Below are 20,061 nucleotides of genomic sequence, written 5' to 3'. Positions count from 1 at the left end.
CACAATAACAACAACGATATAGTCACCCAATGCTTGAGCTTTAAAATCAAACCTGGGATCAGCGGGAACACCAGCTTCCATCCTGCGGGGTGCTTAGCGCCTGCAAGCTGGGGCAAAAACTCCCTCTAGATGCAAGACTGGCGGTGTACCCCAAAAGCCTCTGATTTCAGCAACACAAGTGATGCTGCGTTGGAGCGAATGGCATTAACTCCAGGGGTTTGCTTTGGGGCAGTTACACGAAACCAGCCGTGCTGTCCAGTATCCCAGAGCAGCGTGATCTACAGAGGGCACTGTGAACACGATCTCTTGGGTTACTTCTACACTGCACGCTTAACCCGGGTCTGTGGGACCTGGGCTTGTGGACTCAGGCTGCGTTTGAGCACTGCAAACCTGGGTTTCCAATGGTGGGACCCAGGTCTCAGCCGTGTGAACCTGTCTGTACTGCACTGCACTGACCTTCTGATGCGAGTCTGCGGCTCACGCTGCATCCCCACTGCAAAATGACAGGGCTTGGACCCACCTCCCAGCAGGGTCCTGAGGGCTCGCTGACCCAAGTCACTGGTTTGGTGTGGACGGAAGGGGGGCTGGGGCTTAAACCCGAGTCAGAGCCTGGGTGCAGTGAGCAGTGTAGACGCCCTTGCTGGCTGAGGTTGGAGAGATGTTACCCAAGTCATTTCTTGACCTCAGGGCTTCCTACTCTCCAGCTGTATCTTTTCCACCCCTGGAAGCAGCAGCCCTTTCCTTCCGGAGGGGGCAGGAGTGATGGTGCGTTGGCCTGGCCTCCCAATGCAGCAAAACCAAATTGCTGGGCCAGAGGAAAGGTGACGGTTGCCGATCACAAACAAACCGTGCGTGGCAATGATTGGCTTTATTTAATTGCATGGCAACAGGGAGGGTGGGGAGGAGGGGTGTTATTCTGCAGCCCTGGGAAGGGACGGAGGCAGTTAGCAAATGAATATCATTTTAAAAATCTTCCCTGCAAGGCATCCGGTTGCGGCAGAGCGCCCACTCCTGGGCGTGGGCAGAGGACGAGTTCGGCTTGCTGAGGCGTGGGCGCTGCACAGAGCGTGCTCAGGGGCGATCCGCTGTGGACTGGGGGCTGTGGAGCCTTTTGGAAGCAGGGCTGCGCTGGCGCCTAGCGGCTTTGTCCTCGCTAGCGCCGGCAGAGTGCAAACCCGCCGGCGCCGACTCGGCCGAGCCGGACGCATAGCACAGCAATTCGGGAGAGCTCCCGGAATCGGATGGCTGAGCGTGGTCGTCAGGGGCGGAAATCGCTGACAGCAGGAGCAGGGCCGGGCTTTTTCCCAGGCTCTCCCGTTTGGTGTCTCCCAAGGGAGAGCGAGGGTGAGGTCTCCCCTCCTGGGGGCTGTGGGATCCTGGTACAGAAGCCTCACCTGGGTTCATCTGCACCTGCAAATCGTCCTCCAGCTCCGGCTCCTGGGCGTCAGCTTTCAGCCGGCTCTGACCACTGAACCGGCTGTCCTGGATGACGCTCACCTGGGAGGCGCCCGTGGCTCGCTCAGTGTCCAGCGAGCTGCCTCTGTTGTCAGCACCGGGCAACACTCCCTTAGCCCAGCTGTCCGGGCCCTCCACACAGAGCCCTCCCGGCTCTCCGGGACACGGGCTGGGTGACCCTCCATTCCTGCCCGAGACGAACGAGCTCCGTGATGTGCTACCCTCGTGGCCGGCGTCGCCCCCTCCTCCGCTCTCAGGGGCACCCCCCTCCTCCGCGCCGCTACATTTACCCGGCGAACAGGCCTCCGCCTCATCCAGCCTCTTCCGGGGCCGACCGCGCTTCCTCTTGATGGTGGCAGCCTCACTGGGCGACTCCGGGGGGCGTTTGGCCCCTTTGGCTCCCTGCGCCTCCTGCTGGCTGCCGGCCGGCCCCTCGCTGCTTTTGGCGGGGCCGTGCCTCTCGCTGCCGCCCCCGGCTGCGCTCTTGGGGTTGGCTGGGATTTCGGCCACGGGGATGCTCACGCTGGCGGGCACGTTGGGTAGGATCATGTTGATCACCGGCACCGCCGCTTGCTGGCTGACCAGCCCCGCCGCCCCGTTCACGCCTGGCGCCAGGTTGATGGGCAGGGAGGAGGCGGTGCCCACCGGCAGCGGCAGGGCGGCCATCTTGACCGTGCCCCCGATGGGCGTGGCCGTGATCTTGGGTGCCAGGATGGGAGGGGAGGAGCGCACGGCCTGGGCACCCGGCGGCATCAGTCTCTCGCTGGCCTGGATGCGAGGCAGGAGGAAAGGCAGGCGAGCCACCAGGGCGTTGACTTGAGGGCTGCTCACCGGCTTGGGGGTCTCTGGGGTTTTCTTCCTCTCGGCTCGGGGCGGGACGGAGGGTTTCGAGTTATTCTCCTTTTTGTTCTGACAGGCAAAGACAGATGGACGGACATTGGCAGAAAGGGCATCACCACACACCCATACTGTGCCCATCTCCAGTGCCTCCGCCAGACACCTACACCCGACTAGGGCTCAGCGATAAGGGCCCACAGCCCCACTCCTGAGGCTACTGCCACCCCCATTTTATAGGGGGAGACTGAGGCACAGAGAACTGACTTGCCAACGGCATGAATTCAGTGGCAGAGGTGTGAAAGAACTCAAAAGTCCTGGCTCCCAGCCCCCCAGCTCTAACCCTAGACTCCACTCCCTTCCCAGATCTGGGGCTAGAACCCAGGGGGCCTGGCTCCCTGCTCCCTCTGATCTAACCCTAGACCCCAATCTCTTTCCAGAGCTGGAGCAAGAACCCAGGAGTCCTGGCTCCCAGTGCCCCCCTGCTCTAACCACTAGACCCCACTCTTCCTTAGATTAGTAGTAAGCCGAATTCCAAGCAGGGGCTGACCACACCAGCCTTTCAGCTCTTAGGGGAGGAGGGCGCTAGTCATAGTGGGAAGGTTTCTCCCCACCACCCAACACTTTCTCACCTGGGCCTGGGTTTTGACAGCGCTGTCCGATGTTTCCAATCCATTCTTCCTGGCAGTTTGCGACGGTCGAGTGTCTCGGTGGATATTTTCTGAATTTTCTATAAACAAACCAACCAACCAAAAAAAAAAATTCAGGGACTTGACTGTTCTTAAAAGAACACCCTCTTTCCGTTTAAAAAAAAGAGTTCCTTCCCTTAAATTATTAGTGCTTTGAGAGCCACCGATGAAAAGCACGGGGATTATTTATTATTATTTATTTGGGAAAAATGCATTTACTTTCCATCCTGGATATTATTTATTATTGTCACAGGCCAGGAAAGCCCCAACTCTGCTCTGCTTGACAGGTCTATACAAGAGAGCTACCCTGGTTTAATTCAGGGTTTGTCTACACTTGAAACACTACAGCAGCAGCGCTTCAGAGTAAACACTGCCTACATCAAGAGGAGAGGTTCTCCCATCCTGGTGGGCAATCCACCTCCCCAAGAGGCAGTAGCTAAGTCAACAGAAGAATTCTTCCGTCAACCTAGGTACTGCCCCTCGGGGGAGTGGATGAACTACAGCGATGGGAGAACCCCTCTCATCACGGTAGTGTCTACACTGAAGCGGTGAAGCCGAGCAGCTGCAGCATTTTCAGTGTGGACGTGGCCTTAGTAAGACGGGTGCAATCCCCTACTTCAGTTTCAGGGTGGGTTTATTCTGGTTCCGCTTAAACCAGCTCCTGAGGGCTTGTCTCCACATGAACGCTGCACCAGTATAACTTAAGACTGGTCTTTAAATGGACATTAAACCAGCAAGCGGCTGCGTACGTGGCTATGTCCGAAAGTGGTGGGCCCAGTTTATTATTAAAGTTGCAGGTTTGACGCAGGCACACCAAAACCGGAACTCCCCCCCCCCCATGTCCAGCCCTGTTCCCCCCTCTATGCCCCATATCCAGCCCCGCTCCCCCCACCCAGGGTCCCGGGGCGGGAGTTGCTATCACACCTCTGTGTACCTACACCACCTCGTATAATGGGGCCCTGGTGTTCCCAGGGGCGACTGTAATACACCTAATAAATGATCCTAGACGATGCCTGTCTCAAAGACCTTATAGTCTAAATACAGACCATACAATAGAGATAATAAATAGGGATGCACCAGTATTACCGCATCAACATTAGGGCTTTGTATTGCTTTAACTAGGCCGGTATGGTTAGAGCGCTACCGCTATTGGTTAGCCTAATCGAGGTGGGCGCTGTCTACACACAACAGCCGTGCCATTTTAGCCACACTGGCACAGTTCGAACGGTGCAGCTCCTCCCCGTGAGTTATACTGGTGTCAACAGTCTGCAGAGGCACTAATGAAAACTGGGCAACTGACTTCAAATGCTCTCGCTAAGGGAACGTCCCACTGAGTTCTACATTGAGTCACAGCTGAAAGGGTTAATCTCAGGTGATGACGGGCCCCCCGCTAAGAGCAGAGGGAACTTTGCCTGTGATTTCCCCAGGAGCAGCAGGGCCCAGTCCTCTGTCACAGGGCGGCCGGTCCCTTTAAGGGAGATGGGTCCAGCCCCACCTGTCACATAATTAGCTCACCTCCCTAGGTGGGGAGAATGAGAAAAGTCAGGCTTCTGGGATAGAGATGAGGCAAGGAGGTGGAATGGGGAGTGGGGCTTTAAATTCTCATCTGACAAAAGTTAGGGAACAATAGTCACTAAAAGGAAAATTGAACGAGATTATAAATTGTATCTATATGGGCCGCAAAGAAGCGTAGTTAAAAGCTTCAAATTTTTACAGGTGATATTTAGCAGCAAGCTCACATGGAAGGAGCATATTGAAAATATTGGAGACAAGGCAGAATCAACCTACTTAAAAGTATTTCTGGAACTTCCCAGGGTGGCGAGCAGCAGTAACGCTGCACAGAACGCTAATAAGACCAGTTACTGATTACGGTGCCAGGATTTCAGTTCGGCATCAAAAACCACTTTGAGAAGGCTTGACTCAATCCAAGCTCAGCAGATGGTAGCATACTGCATGTGGTGCCTTCATCACAACGCCGCTGTGAACGGCAGATAGCTGGCGGTGAAATGCCCATTACTTTAAGAATGAAGCTTTTAGATGTAGCCTTTGGGGCTAACATCATTGGAAATAGTGAAGAGAAACACTAAGTTGATATATGATGAATGCTGGGAATTAAATGGTCGACGTGCAGGGCAAAAACTCAAAATGCCTCATGTAAGGAGGGTTAAAGCGTGGACAAAGGATCTTAGCATAAAGACCCAGAGGAGGTTGAAATCTATAGCTTTGGGAAAATGCATTAACATTGGAAAATTATACCTTCGGAGGTAGATACAGAATTGTCTAGTGAAACTGAAAGAGGAAAATATAGCAAATCAATACGTCTGTGATAAGTAGCGGGGAGGGATAGCTCAGTGGTTTGAGCATTGGCCTGCTAAACCCAGGGTTGTGAGGGGGCCATTTAGGGATTTGGGGTTTAGTTGGGGATTGGTCCTGCTTTGAGCAGGGGGTTGGACTAGATGACCTCTTGGAGGTCCCTTCCAACCCTGATATTCTATGATACTAACTACTGCCAAACATGTATGCTGACGGCTCCAAAGATATGAGAACAGGAAAAGTGGGAGCTGCATTCCTGCATGTGGTATCAAGAAAGCTGTAGAGCTATCAAACTTTGGGGCCGTTTCAAAGACTGAACTGGCAGTGAAAATGCTGGCATTAAATTGGATTATAGATGTTAGCCCAGTCGCTGTGGTCCTCCTGTCTGATTCCTTATCAGGACTCCAGGCGATCAGAAACCACTCTTCGGATAGCGGCAAGGCGCCATGTAATGAAACGTTACCGTTAACAACGGAACTGATGAAGCTGGGTGTAATCACAGTGATAGCACGGAACCCAGCGCACGAAGGGGTGGTGGGCAATGACAATGTGGCAAAAAATGCCGTTAAACACGAGCAAGTTGATTTAGACACCCCTGTAAGTAAACTGGAGTTTAAAAATCTAATTAAAAACGAGTTAACGGCAGGAAATATGGGCCCAAAGAAATAAAGGGGAAAAGATGCAGTGAAAAGGTTGTCACAAGAAGGAGAGAGAAAAATTGTTCTTCTTAACCTCTGAGGGCAGGACAAGAAGCAATGGGCTTAAATTGCAGCAAGGGAGGTTTAGGTTGGACATTAGGAAAAACTTCCTCACTGTCAGGGTGGTTAAACACTGGAAGAAATTGCCTAGGGAGGTTGTGGAATCTCCATCATTGGAGATTTTTAAGAGCGTTAGACAAACCCCTGTCAGGGATGGTCTAGATAATACTCAGTCCTGCCATGCGGGCAGGGGACTGGATTAGATGATCTCTCAAGGTCCCTTCCAGTCCTATGATTCTATGAAACGTGCCCAAGAGTAGAAAATACTCATGTGCTCCAAGGCCCTGAGAGAATGAGTGAAGTGGCTCTATTTAGAATTTTAACTGGTCACTGTGGCTCAAACAGTAATTTCTTTCTAATAAACAAACATGAAGACAGAACAGGAAAAGGTCCAGGAAAGAGGTGATCAACTCCTTTGGGACTGCAGAATGTACCATTGAAAGGGGATATACAGAAAGCTTTAAGTATCCAGACCTTTAAGTATCCACATTTTCACTGCAACACCTAGTAAGCGCATCAGGAAAATGGAGACCTATTAAAAGCAACACTGCAATTCTTAAAGGACGCTGGAGAAGGGGAAAGACTTGAATTATTTCTGGTGTCCAGTGCTTGGCTGTCATAGGCCAGGGCTACCCTAAAAAGTTCTGTCAAGCCAGCTACGTCGCTTAGGGGTGTGAAAAATCCACCCCTCCGAGTGACACAGTGAAGCAGACCTAGCCCCCGGCAAAGACAGCGCTAGGTCGGTGGAAGGGTTCTTCCTCCCATGGCAGTGGATTAACGTCAGCGACAAGAGAGCCCCTCCCATCGCTGTCACGAGGGTCTATGCTGAGGTGCATCAGCGGCGCAGCTGCCGTGGTTTAAGCTTTGGCAGAAAGCCTGTGAAGACTCAGAGGAAGGAGAAGGGTGACTCAAAGGAGGAGGGGGGCTGCATGAGCTGCTCTGCACGGAGTGACCCAGCCAGAGAGCCCAGGGGTGCAGCCTGCAGGTGGAGAGCAAGTCTGCTGCTGACGCAGTGGGGACAAGACGGCTGGAGCTGGGACACCGGACGGGGAGGGCCATGCTCCGAGGTGGCACCGAGCATTCTTCCCGTCAGCTGCTCGGCTGGCTGGCTCTTGCTCACATGCTCAGGGTCTAACCAATCGCTGCCATATGTGGGGTTGGGTAGGAATTTCCCCCAGGTCAGCATGGCAGGGACCCTGGGAGTTTCTGCCTCCCTCTGCAGCACGAGGTGCCGGGAATCTCTCACTTCATTCTCTGCCATTGCAGAGGCCTCGGGCATTGGTGCACCAGGATCCTTCCGCTTCTCTGCCTGCGGCAGAGAACTGTCTAGTCTCCTGCCGGCTGGGATACTTTGGTCTCAGTCTGGTTGCTTTTGGGGTGCGGGTGCTGGGTGGGGTTGGTGGCCTGCGATACACAGGTGGTCAGGTTGGATGATCTCTATGCCTAAGAGCGTTGCGGGGTGGGAGCCAGCCGGGAGGCTGGGGTGGAGGGGAGTGCTTGAGTTTCCCTGGGAATCTGAATAAACCCAGCCCCATGAAGGGGTGTTTCTCAACACACGCAGCCCTATGTCCGTTACTGGGGAGTGGATGAAGAGGAAACTAAGGCAGCAGCTAAGCTGAAGCCAGCCTGGGTAGACAGGCCTGCGGCACCCTCAGTAGCCCCAACCCTGAAACGAGCGCTGCACGGGGAAGTCCCAATACTCCACCGAGCCCCACGCTAGGCAATGGGGATCCCGCCTGCCCCCCACACACAAGTACAGGAGCGGGTCCTGCGGTAGGAATCCCCTTCTGAACGCCCGACCCACCTGAGACCACCATGGCCATGACCAGGTCCGCGCGGTCGGAGCGCGAGCTGATGAGGTGCTGCTGGATGAGGAACTGAGCAACCTCCACGATGCTGTTGAAGGAGCGCTTGAGGATCTTCTCAGCCCAGTGGCAGGTCAGAGCGCAGGCCGCGTCCACCAGCTCGTCGTGGTATGACTGCACCAGGTCTGTCAGCTCCGACTGTATCAGGGAAGGGGAGTGAGGTCAGAGACTGGCCTTGTAGTGCTTCTGCTCCCCTCCCTGGGCACAGTCATCGGGCGCCCGAAATTCCCGGGGCGCTCCTGACGTACGCCCAGTTCTCCCACCTGAATTCACAGGGGGTCATCATGAGGACAGCTCCCACGGATGGGTCACCTTATACGCCAACATACAAGAGCTGGTGGGGGGGGGGGGGGAAGAATCGATTTTCTGGCAATGGATGCGCTGGCATTTCCGAAAAGTCAAAATCAATCCGTTTCGGGTCGAACAAAACGTTTGATTTTTGACCATTTTTAAAAGGTTAAGAAAACGATATTTTGAGCCAAAACTCCAGAAGGTCAAATGTTTAACTTTTTTCTTAACTTTTTTTTAGGTTTTTTTCAGTCGTAACAATTTGACGGAACTGAGATGAATTCACACAATGGCTCCATGTTGCCAAATCTGCATTTTTTTACAACAACAAAAAATTGTTTTGGGTGAAGAGTTTTGCCCAGCTCTATGTACAAACCCCTCTACACTCCTGCCAGCCCCAGACATGATAGTGGGACAAATACCCCAAGATTCCCAGTGCCCACGGTAGGGGGAATATACAACCTCCCCACTACCCTCCTATAGCCGATGGGGCTGAGCTAGGACCTTCCCATGGCCAATGGCATGAAGGCAAAACAGACTCATCGCTAGATCTAAAATTCAGAGCAGGTGTGTTAGGTAGCTAGGGCTGGGGCAGTGACATGGCAGAAATTGACGGAGACACCCCCTAACCATGAAGGGCTTTAGAGTCCATGAGCACCAGGATGGCCCACTAAAGCTCAGGAAGCCTTCACGCTAGGAGACCGTGCTTCTGGGGAACTTACAGTATCGGTAACTTTGAGGTCCAGGCTGGGCAGGGGTGGCATGCTGACCACTGTCTTCCTCCTGATCCCGCTGTAGCAATACGTTTGGCAAGGTTAAGGGATTTCAGTGGGAAGTTGAAAGGAACTAAATAAAGCTGCAAAAATGAGAAGTTAAAGCTTGAAAGGAGGCAGTTTATGTCCTTAGTGTGACTCCTTCCACCTCCAGTTACAGATCTGGGAATCACAAATCCTCTTGCTTTTCACTGCTGATGCAATTTATACTTCACTGTGCTCCAGACTAGTTCGGTCCACTTCTCAGTTCCCATCAGCTAGCCCAGATCTGCTCGACGCCCACCATGAGTGGAAGAGGAAAATAAACTTTCCTGCTTTTTCAACTCCCAATCTCAACTTTGACAAATATTCTCTCTGGACTTACAGAAGAGGCTATTTCTGTCCCCCGCTGGATTAGTAGGTCAACAATTCAGACTGGAAATGAGGCATCCCTGTTTAACAGTCGGGGTAATTAGCCATTGGGACAATTTATCAAGGACGGGATGGATTCTCCATCACTGGGAATTTTCCATTTAAGACTGATGTTCTTGTAAAAGATCTGCTCTTGTTCAAACAGGAATTATTTTGGGGAAGTTCTAGGGCTTGAGTTATATAGGAGATCAGACTGGATGATCACAGTGCTACTTTCTGGGCTTCAAATTTAGGCTGTCAAGCGATTAAAAACATTAATCTCGATTAATCGCTCTGTTAAACAATAATGGAATACCATTTATTTAAATATTTTTGGATGTTGTCTACATTTTCAAATATACTGATTTCAATTGCAACACAGAATACAAAGTGTACAGTGCTCACTTTATATTTATTTTTGATTACAAGTATTTGCACTGTAAAAAACAAAAGAAACAGTATTTTTCAATTCACCTAATACAAGTACTGTAGTACAATCGGTCATGAAAGTTGAACTTACAATTGTAGAATTCTGTACAAAAAAATAACTGCACTCAAAAATAAAACAATGTAAAACTTTAGAGCCTAGAAGTCCACTCAGTCCTACTGCTTGTGCAGCCAATCGCTAAGACAAACAAGTTTGTTTACATTTGCAGGAGATAATGCTGCCCCCTTCTTATTTACAATGTCAGCTGAAAGTGAGAACAGGCATTTGCATGGCACTGTTGTAGCCGGCGTCGCAAGATATTTACGTGCCTGATGCTGTAAAGATTCCTACGTCCCTTCATGCTTCGCCCACCATTCCAGAAGACACGCGTCCATGCTGATGACAGGTTCTGCTCGATAACAATCCAAAGCAGTGCAGACAGACGCATCATTTTCATCATCTGAGTCAGACGCCACCAACAAAAGCTTGATTTTCTTTTTCAGTGGTTCAGGTACTGTAGTTTCCGCATTGGAGTGTTGCTCTTAAGACTTCTGAAAACATACTCCACACCTCGTCCCTCTCAGATTTTGGAAGACACTTCAGATTCTTAAACCTTGGGTCAAGTGCTGTAGAAATCTCACACTGGTACCTTCCTTGCATTTTGTCAAATCTGCAGTGAAAATATTCTTAAATCGAACATGTGCTGGGTCGACATCAGAGACTGCCATAACACGAAATATATTGCAGAATGCAGGCAAAACAGCAGGAGACATACAATTCTTCCCCCAAGGAGTTCAGTCACAAATTTAATTAATGCTTTTTTTTTTTTTTTTTTTTTTTTTTTAAAACGAGTGTCATTGGCATGGAAGCATGTTCTCTGGAATGGTGGCCAAAGCATGAAGGCGCATACGAATATTTAGAATATCTGGCACGTAAATACTTAACAATGCCAGCTACAACAGTGCCATGCAAACACCTGTTCTCATTTCACTGTAAGTAAGAAGCGGGCAGCATTATCTCCTGTAAACGTAAACAAACTTGTTTGTCTTAGTGATTGGCTGAACAAGAAGTAGGACTGAGTGGACTTGTAGGCTCTAAAGTTTTACATTGTTTTGGTTTTGAGTGCAGTTATGTAACAAACAAACAAACAAAAATCTACATTTGTAAGTTGCATTTTCACGATAGAGATTGCACTACAGTATTGTATGAGATGAACTGAAAAATACTATTTCTTTTGTTTATCATTTTTACAGTGCAAATATTTGTAATAAAAATAATATAAAGTGAGCACTGTACACTTTGTATTCTGTGTTGTAAATTTCAAATATTTGAAAACGTAGAAAAACATCTAAAATATTTAATAAATTTCAGCTGGCGTTCTATTGTTTAACAGTGTGATTAAAACTGCGATTAATCGCAATTAATTTTTTTAATCGCAATTAATTTTTTTGAGTTAAATCATGTGAATTAACTGCAATTAATCGACAGCCCTACTTAAAAATCTATCAGGGGTTTAAAGATGATACATTTCCTTTTGTATTAGCTTTCATCAGAGGATCCCAAAGTGTGTTCTACAGTAACAGTACTGCCAATCCCACATGTTCAACCATTATGAGTCAGACACCCCCCAAAAAATCACCAGATCTAAAAATAATAATAAAATTGGGTTCTTTTTTATTTGCCTTCTGGTTTTTGCGCCTTTAGGGTTTGCATTGACAAGCTTTTCTTAGCAACTATGAGAGCTAAAAACTTGGGGTGGAGGTTGTCATAGGAAAGCCAGGTTTCTCATGGAATCACATGATTCTAAGAGCCGGGGCTTTAAGGTAACTGCCAAATACCATGAGAGTTGGCAACACTGTTTTGCTAGATATGAGAGGGGTAGCCCTGTTAGTCTGTATCCAATGGACACAAATCAGACATCAGGAATGGTAACATACAAAAGCCAGGAGGAGAACACTTCAATCTCCCTGGACATTCAATAACAGATTTAAAAGTAACCATCCTTCAACAAAAAACTTCAAAAACAGACTTCAAAGAGGAACTGCAGAGCTACAATTCATTTGCAAATGTAACACCATTAATTTGGGCTTAAATAGGGTCTGGGAGTGGCTGGCTCACTACAAAAGCAATTTTCCCTCTCTTGGTATTGACCCCTCCTCATCAATTATTGGGAGTGGCCCATATCCACCCTGACTGAATTGGCCCTGTATCTGTAATTTTCACTCCATGCATCTGAAGAAGTGGGTTTTTGACCCACGAAAGATTATGCCCAAATAAATCTGTTAGTCTTTAAGGTGCCACCGGACTCCTCATTGTTTTTGTTTTGCTAGAGCACTGGTTCTCAAACGGTGGGTCGGGACCCCAAAGTGGGTTGTGACCCCCTTTGAATGGGGTCGGCAGGGCTGGCTTAGACTTGCTGGGGCCCAGGCCTGAAGCCCAAGTCCTACTGCCCAGAGCTGAAACCAAAGCTTGAAGGCTTCAGCCCTGGGCGGCGGGGCCCAGGTTGCAGACCCCCTGCCTGCGGTTGAAGCCCTTGAGCTTCAGTTTTGGCCCCCCTACCCAGAGCAGTGAGGCTCGGACTTTGCCCCCCCCGCCCCCCACCAGGGGCGGTGGGGCTTGGGCAGGCTCAGGCTTCAGTCCCCCCTCCCGGGGTCGTGAAGTAATTTTTGTTGTCAGAAGGGTCACGGTACAATGAAGTTTGAGAACCTCTGTGCTAGAGGATCCCACAGCACTTTGTTAATGAGAGCTGGGAACAGAACCCAGGAGTCCTGACATGCAGTTTCTTATTTCAGTCATTCACTACCACCCCCCTCCCAGACGCCTGTCTCCCAGCCCCCCTGCTCTAACCACTAGACACCACTTTCCTGCCAGAACTAGGAATACAATCCAGGAGACCTGCCCCCAGTTCCCTGCTCCAACCGCTCCATTCCCCTGTGGTGCTGCAAAAGGTAAGGACCAATCAATTAAAAACAAATCATTCCCATTCTCGTTCTTTAAATTTTAAAAGAAGCCAACCCTGTCCACACAAAACGAAGCTGACATCGTCCCTTTGCATGGGCTAGTTCTTTGAGGTGTAGACAGTGGTTATTTAGCATACAAGGATATTTCGATTGTCCTCGTCCTCCCAGTCTTCTGGCTTTGATGTTTGGGAAGATCTCCCGGATGATCTTCCCGAAGTTAGCAGCACTCAGAGGGCGACAACAGAGGTTATCACAGTATCGCCTGCGGGGTGAGACAGAGAGAGGGGTCAGAGGCGAGAGAGTTTCATCCCAATAGCCAAGGTCCTGCACTTGATACTATTGTCTTGGCCGGGCATTCAATTGCTTCCCTGTGGATTATCACCAGCAGTTCTGAACACTGGGTGCTGGCCCCTCTTCTAGTTAAGTCATATTACGTTTATCACAGAGGGTCTTTGTAAACTCAGCCTCCGCAAACTCAACGTGATCTACTCCCTATACAGAGGGAAATCACTCTCCACCACTGAAATGCAGCCACCTCTGGGTGAAACGGCATTTTAACAGCTGCCCTACACATTACAGCCTGGTGCTACAATTCTGACTCGGGCAAAAAATCCATTGCCTAAGTAAGAACAGCAGGGTGTGGTCCTACGCTGACGTGGAGGATAATATCTGCGTGTGTCTCTGAAACACCATTGGGAATTAGTAACGCTGAGCCTCACTAGCAGAGTTGGCATTTGGTCAGGATTATTTATTAGGTGTATTACAGTAGCACTTAGGAACCCCAGACATGGACCAGCGCTAGACATTGTACAGTCGCAGAACAAAGAGACAGTCCCTGCCCCAAGGAGCTGGTAATCCAGGATGTTATGGGTACAAACTGACGATGAATGAACCGAGGCTGGAAATCAAAGGCCTCCCAGTCAAGAACTGATGCAGCCAGTCCCTGCTTAGCCTGCAAGATCCAGAGGGTTTGCGACGCAAGGCCGCTGGCTGCATTGGCTCCCGCTGGGCCCTGTGCGCACGCTCACTTGTAGGTGTCGTAGACATCCTGCTTGGGGAGGCACGTGTCCGTGTGTTCCTCCAGGTGATTCCGGATCCAGTTGCACGCATGCATGTGCTCAGCAGTGCTCAGGGAGCTCAGGTCCAAGCTGCTGCTCCCACGGGGTAAGCAGACATGATCAAATTAGAGACAACATTCATTAGCACAGAGACAGCATCAGTGGGGGCAGACTGAGAAAGGTTGCCAGGCCAGGCCTACATTCCTCTCTGTAGCAACTTACAGAGGATCATAGGCATTATTTGGAGACTCCTTCCCTCCCATACCCATGAGGCTGGGAAGTAATATAAAATGGGTGGGGGGTAATACATGGGAAAACTGAGTTACAGTGAATCAGTGGCATCAGCTTGAAGAGAACCCAGTCATGCTGCTTAGATCACCAGGCCATGATCCCTCCAAGAACCGGCAACAGAACCCAAGGGTCCAACTGCCCAGAACTCTTGCACTCCCTTCCCAGAACTGGCAACAGTCCCCAGGAATCCTGATCCCCAATCTCCTCCTGCGCTAACCACTGAACCACTCTGTAGTGAAAGACAAGGCACAATGGTATCTTGGTCCGTTCCCTACCTTTTTTCCCCAGAACTCGGACCAGACGGCAGCTGTAGGTACAGGTAGAGTTTATCGTTGTCGGAAAATTTCTGCACATCTTGCTATTGTCGGCAGGGACGTGGGACGGAAGGGACAAAATGGTTAGAGACTCAAAGGAGGTGGCAAAACAACTAGATGTTCAATTACTTTGCTAACTGCCATGACTAAAAAGATTTCTTAGCAGATAAGATTCTATGACCAATAATTATGTTTGCTGCTGGGCAAGGCAAGGTAAATAAAATCGTATGCATCAGGCCATGACTTGACCAATGAAGGGGTCAGGAAGGACGCACGCCTTCTCCCACCCCTCTATTTAGCAATACAAGGGCTGCCCGGGGGAGGATGGTCTGATTTGCTCTGAAAGATCATGCATTGCTCACTGCTCCTCCTGGAGATCGGATCCTGGACTGACTGAACCACTGAATGGATCCATTATGGCAGGATGACAGGATTAGGTAGAACTGAGGGACTGAGCCAGTATGATGAAGCAGAGCAGCATGGGATGTTGCCATTGAGGGAAGATCCAGGGTTGACACTCACGGGCGCTGGTCTCTACGCTACAGGGCTTTTAAGCAATGTAAGAGCTGCTCAAGACACTCACCAGAATGCTGTCCACTTTGTTCTGCACGGATTTGCTGTTTAAAACAGGAGAAAAAATAAAGCGTCAGTTAGGTTATGAAGCAGGACTGTACAGCACTCCCTGTGCTAAGCAGAACCACAGGGATGGAAAACACCTCTTGGGTGCCCAGCCAAACCCCACTGCTGCCTCCAGTACATTGGCGTCAAAGCACAGCCTCTGTGCAGAACAGAGAAAGCTTTCATGTGCTGTAACAGAACGTCTTCTCAGTCAGCAGTTGCTTTTACATCCATCCCACAGATCCACTTCCCCGCCAAAGACGCATCCGCTTAAGGATTAACAAACTAGGAAATTAACAGGCAAAAAGCTTTGTTGGGAAACGTTTAGGCTTGTTACACACACACACAGCCTACCTGACTCAAACCCACACAAGCAATGAAATGTTAAGCCACCTAATCGTACATCCCCTCTATTCCTCCACCCATAGGCATATTCTTTTCCCTTGCTACAACTACCATCCACCGAAACACCTTAACACTGCCCTACTCGCACCAGCAGGGACAGCTTAAGGCATGGGCAAACTGGGCATGTGCCCAGGGCCCACGACACAAAGGGGGCCCCAGCAGTGATGTGTAAGAATTTTTTTTTTTAATTGAATCTATGATGAATATTGAGTCTGGAGTGATTCAGGAAATTGGATTTTCAGAGGTCAGTTGTCGCTTTGCTGCCTGCAGATGTTTTTAAATGAGCAGAACACATTCAACACTTTTTCTGTTACCGCTACATCGTGTTTTATTTCCCAATAACATTTTACAGGCAAGAATTACTATTTATTTTCTACTGTAATGTGGTAGGGTCCCCCCTGCCCCTCCCCAAGATACACTGTGCCCAGGGGACTCTGAAGTCATTAAGATGGCCCTGCACACTCGGGGTGTGAGCCTTTTGTCACCCCCTTTACCAAACTGCCCTCCCCCAACACACCACCACTCACGGAGTCATGATTTCTGGGCTATGTCCCAGCCTGTAAGTAGTCTCCTGGGAGTGACCCCCAAGGACCCACACAGATCCACAGAGGCAGGCCCGTGGCCTCCAAGACTGGTTCTTTAGCTCCAGCGTTCCCTGTCCCTCTCCATGGCTCCCTGGAGCGAATCCAGTCAAGCCAAACTCCTACGGGAGGCTTGTACTGGGCCTGCACCGTGCTCTCAGGGAGTATTTACAGCAACACAGGCAGCCTTTTTCGGAACAAGGGAACCACTGATGAGTCACCTGGCTACAGAATCTGAATGTCCTTGGGGTAGCACAGAGAGGCAGAAGTTATGCCATAGTCCACTCTGGTTAAACCAGTGCCCTGATGAGCCAGCCAAGCTGTGATGGACTCCACCTCTGGCTCTCGTTCCGTGTTCCCTCTTTATCTCCCCAGCTCCAGGCTCCTGAGTTCCTCCAAAAGGGTCGCCCTTCCTCCAGTCACCTGACACCTTGTTCTCCAGCTCAGTCCCCGGTCCAGCCTGCGGGGATTTCCTGCTGTTAGGCGTTCAGTCCTTGGGGCATCTCTTTGTCTTGCTGGACACTCTGACTTGGGTTGGTTTGAGCCAGTTCTTTACTGACTCTATTCATTCCCCCCCAGACAGTGAGGTGACACACGCCCCTCCTGCCCTGTTCCAGGAGCAGGGTTAAACCACTGGGTAGCAAGAGGGAAACTGAGGCATACCTAGGATTCATAAAAATATTACAGAAACTACCCACTCTGTCACACCTCTGCACCAAACACTCACAACAAATAGTGTCAGGAGGGGATAAATTGGTAATCAGAGTCCAGGGTCTGCGTATCTGCCTGTGTATCACTCTGAAGCCTAGAATGTTGGCTGAGTCAGCGTCACCAAATCATCACACGCTCAGGGTCTACTGAGGACCAGAGTGGGTGTGAAGCGACGGACACAGCTACAAACAGGGCTGAACAGCTCTTTTTGTTCAGCGTATCACCGGTTGAATCATTGCCGGTTACCTTCCAATTTTTAAGTTCTCCGCCACTTTCAGGTTTGTTTGTTTTTACTCTTCAGGAATTACATCCATATGACAATGTGGGCTTTCACCTAGCAAATAACAACACTGACTAGTTTTTAATATAGTGCTTTTCATCCATCAATCTCCAAGCACTTTACAAAGGAGGCCAGTGTGAAGGAGGGGAGGCTATGTCAGGGCAGAGTTAAGGTTACCATGTGTGGGCTGGGGTAGCGGTAAGGGAAAGCAGCGTGTCTGTGGGTGGAGCATGTAGGGCCACGTGGCTTGACTTTTTCTTTTCCTTGCTCATGTGGGTTTCAGTCAGGCATGTTGCATGTGGACAGCAACCCTCATTGCGCCACAGCAAAACACTTTGCCTGTTAATATTTAAAGACCTTGAGCATCATTTACATCTAACGGACAGCTAGATGTGGGATCAGGAAGGAATTTTCTCCCAGGCCAGATTAGCAGGGACGTTGGGGGGGGGGGGGTGAGGGTCCCTGTGGGCTGTGATACTTCGGTCTCGTTTCGGTCTCGTTTCGGTTGTAGGGTTTAGCGTGCGGGTGCTGGAGTTGGCCTGTACTAATCAATCGCACACAGCACCAAGCACTACGAGATCCTGACACTACCACAATTCAAAGAGATAACAACACCTAAGGTGCAGAGCAACGCAACGTCTCCGAGGCTGGGCAGCCAGCCCCTTTCACTACCACCTAAGAAGCCGGCCATCAAAAAGCGAGAGGGAGATGCTGCCCTTACGAGATGGTGCTCTTCAGTTTCTGTAACAGGGTGCTGGGCTCCGTGGCATCCCCTCGGGAGTTTCCAGACTGCGAGCTTCCCTTTTTAGAGACCTTGGGACCAGCTTTGTCGTCAGCCATGACATTCAGCGACTGCCTAAAAGACAAGAGCCGTGAAAAAAGCAGCCCAGAACAGATTGCCCCGCAGCAGACGGCCACCCGACCGGTGCAGAAGTGCCATTTGTTATTACAACCGAGCGCCCGGCCCCTTCTCCCTGCTGCTTGGGGAGAAACCTGACAGCTTAGGGTGAGTCAGGTGTCGCTGACGAGGCAGCGGTCCAAAGGCAGAGTCCTATGTTTGTGCAGCACCTCACACCTTGTGTGCGACTGGGGCTTATAGATGCTGTCACAATACAGGGAGTCATTTTGCAATTAAATAAATGCGTGAAAATACAACTCACGCTTGTAAGGCTGGTTAGGAGAGCTGGGAGCAAAGGCTGATGTCATCTAACTTGGGGGCCTAACTCTAGGGCCCCCACATCTGCATTTAGGCCCCCAAATAAGGTGTTCAACACCCTCAATGCCCATCAACTTAAACAGAGCAGTTAGAGGGTCGCATTGCGGGATAAGGGCCAAGGAGAGGAAGCGTGAGGGAAGGAGAATCCCACTGAAAGCATGAAAGGGAATTTTGGCTCCTAATTCTGAAAGGAGAGTAGCACAGAGAGACATGAAAGGCAGAGGCGCTCCACGTGGAGACAGAGCTCTGCCTGGAAAGAGTTCCCTAGCCTTGAATGAATGCAATAACCCCTGCCGGAATTTGACACCGGGGCCTAGATTCTTGCAAAAAGTGTCATGTGGTCATTAAAGACTCCAAACAATTAGGATCTCTCCCCCCACACACACACTTTTCCTGGTAGGTCCCGACCCTGGAATCGGGTCTGTGGGCTTAGATTGTAAACCATTCCTACGAGTTTGTACAGCACCTAACACAGATGCTGACTGAGGCGACTGGACACTATCGCAATGTTAAACTAATCAAGAAGTAAAAAAAATCAACGTCAATAATATGGACATAGAACTCAAGCGGAGAACACTGAAGAAATAACGCTTTCTTATGTCAAGTGATTTTCCCATGGTCGCCCAGCAAGTTGGTGGGTGTCAGCGCTGGGAACAGAACGCTGCAGTCCCAATGCCAAGTTCCCCTGTTCTGACCACTAGACCGCACTCCCTCCTAGGGCCAGGAATTGAACCCAGGAGTCCTGACACTCAGCCCCAGCTCCGACTACCTGCGCCAGACAGCGTTCTTCTTCTTCTTGTCCTATTTCCCTTCCAAACAAATAAATAACAAAAATCAAATCAAATGAGCAAGCCCATAAGGTTTTTGCTGAGTTTTTCCCCTGTTTAATCGCGAAAGTGAGAATTCAGCACAGCTCAAGGAAGCTCCATTAATAACCCTGCATTCAACAGAAGACTGGAGCTAATTTAATTATTAGTTTTTACAAGAAATTTGCATGCAATGCTACAATTCTGCAAACCTTAGCTCCGGAGTAGCCTGGTTAGCTACAGATCCTATATCTAGATTTCCTTCTTCAGGGAGAGGTGCTCCCACGGAGAGGAAATCAATTAACGGCTGGAATGCCCCAGGGGGGAGTGTGGGGGGGAAATCCCACGAAGAGGGAGATTTAAATATCTGCAGTTGGACTAGGAGCCCCAGCTTCAGACCTGCCAATTCGCGCTCTCCCCAGGCTGGGGAAATCTCCCTCCTCCGCTCTCAATTTTTATTTTGCAACCGGTGTTTCCAGATCTCATCTTTTATTTTCAGGGGGGGGGGGGCTGAAATTTCGCACCTCCACGCGGTCCCAAGGTCGGACAGCAGCCGCAATGCCCAGACACAGCGTGGCCCAACTAAGACTACGGTTTTCGGTTTGGAGAAGCAGATTCTTGGGCCCTCCTTTGATGACGATTTTGCAAGACCGATTTCCTCTCTCGGGAAGCGCCCGGTACTTTGTAACCTTCCCACCCCCAGCCTTGACTATGTTGCAAAGCAAGAAAGAGATTGGGGACAAAACAAAGGCAACTCACCTACTCCCAGCTCTCCGGGTCGCCACAACCCCCCTCTAGAGCGAGGCAAATTGCCCAAGGGGCGTTTGCAGGAACGGAGAAGTAGGCACGCACCCCGGGCGCCGAGTCCACCGCCAACCTGCCCTTTCAGTCCCAGCCTTGCAGCCCCGGTTTGCAAGAGCGCCCCTGCAACATGCTTCAAGCCCCTGGCTCGCCCCCCCTCGCCAAGCACCCACTACAGGCATGGGCAATTACAAAACAGAAAAAGAAAGTACCTAAGCACCAACTAGC

The 20,061-nt window shown here is 50.2% G+C and overlaps 1 protein-coding gene across 3 annotated transcripts; it reads right to left on the bottom strand.

Annotated features, from left to right (window-relative positions):
• Positions 1 to 853: 853 nt before the first annotated feature.
• On the bottom strand, positions 854 to 20,061 carry RFX5 (regulatory factor X5). 3 transcript variants are annotated; one of them, XM_054011304.1, is made up of 10 exons: positions 19,792 to 20,061; positions 17,732 to 17,866; positions 14,999 to 15,032; positions 14,377 to 14,459; positions 13,781 to 13,903; positions 12,898 to 13,014; positions 8,925 to 9,006; positions 7,854 to 8,052; positions 2,922 to 3,019; positions 854 to 2,364 (listed from the first exon to the last, which is right to left on the bottom strand). In XM_054011304.1, the coding sequence occupies exons 2-10, from the start codon at positions 17,848 to 17,850 to the stop codon at positions 1,072 to 1,074; spliced, it is 2,148 nt and encodes a 715-aa protein (XP_053867279.1). In that variant the 5' UTR covers positions 17,851 to 17,866; positions 19,792 to 20,061; the 3' UTR covers positions 854 to 1,071. The 3 variants fall into 3 exon arrangements, with proteins under 3 accessions (XP_053867279.1, XP_053867280.1, XP_053867281.1); XM_054011305.1 differs by having other exon boundaries at positions 17,732 to 17,862; XM_054011306.1 differs by lacking the exon at positions 19,792 to 20,061 and having other exon boundaries at positions 13,781 to 13,905; positions 14,378 to 14,459; positions 17,732 to 17,788.

This window comes from Malaclemys terrapin, chromosome 21, assembly GCF_027887155.1.
Source record: "Malaclemys terrapin pileata isolate rMalTer1 chromosome 21, rMalTer1.hap1, whole genome shotgun sequence".
In the NCBI taxonomy this organism is placed as follows: domain Eukaryota; kingdom Metazoa; phylum Chordata; order Testudines; family Emydidae; genus Malaclemys; species Malaclemys terrapin.
Note: the sequence above shows the minus strand (reverse complement) of the source record. Positions and strands in the feature narration are given on the sequence as shown.

Excerpts from the sequence above, each read along its gene's own strand:
- RFX5 (XM_054011304.1), bottom strand. The coding sequence starts at position 17,850 with ATGGCTGACGACAAAGCTGGTCCCAAGGTCTCTAAAAAGGGAAGCTCG. Across the intron at positions 14,460-14,998 it reads ACAAAGTGGACAGCATTCTG|CAAGATGTGCAGAAATTTTC; the intron begins GTGAGTGTCTTG and ends TGCCGACAATAG. Across the intron at positions 9,007-12,897 it reads GGAGGACGAGGACAATCGAA|GTATTGCTACAGCGGGATCA; the intron begins ATATCCTTGTAT and ends ACCTTGCCAAAC.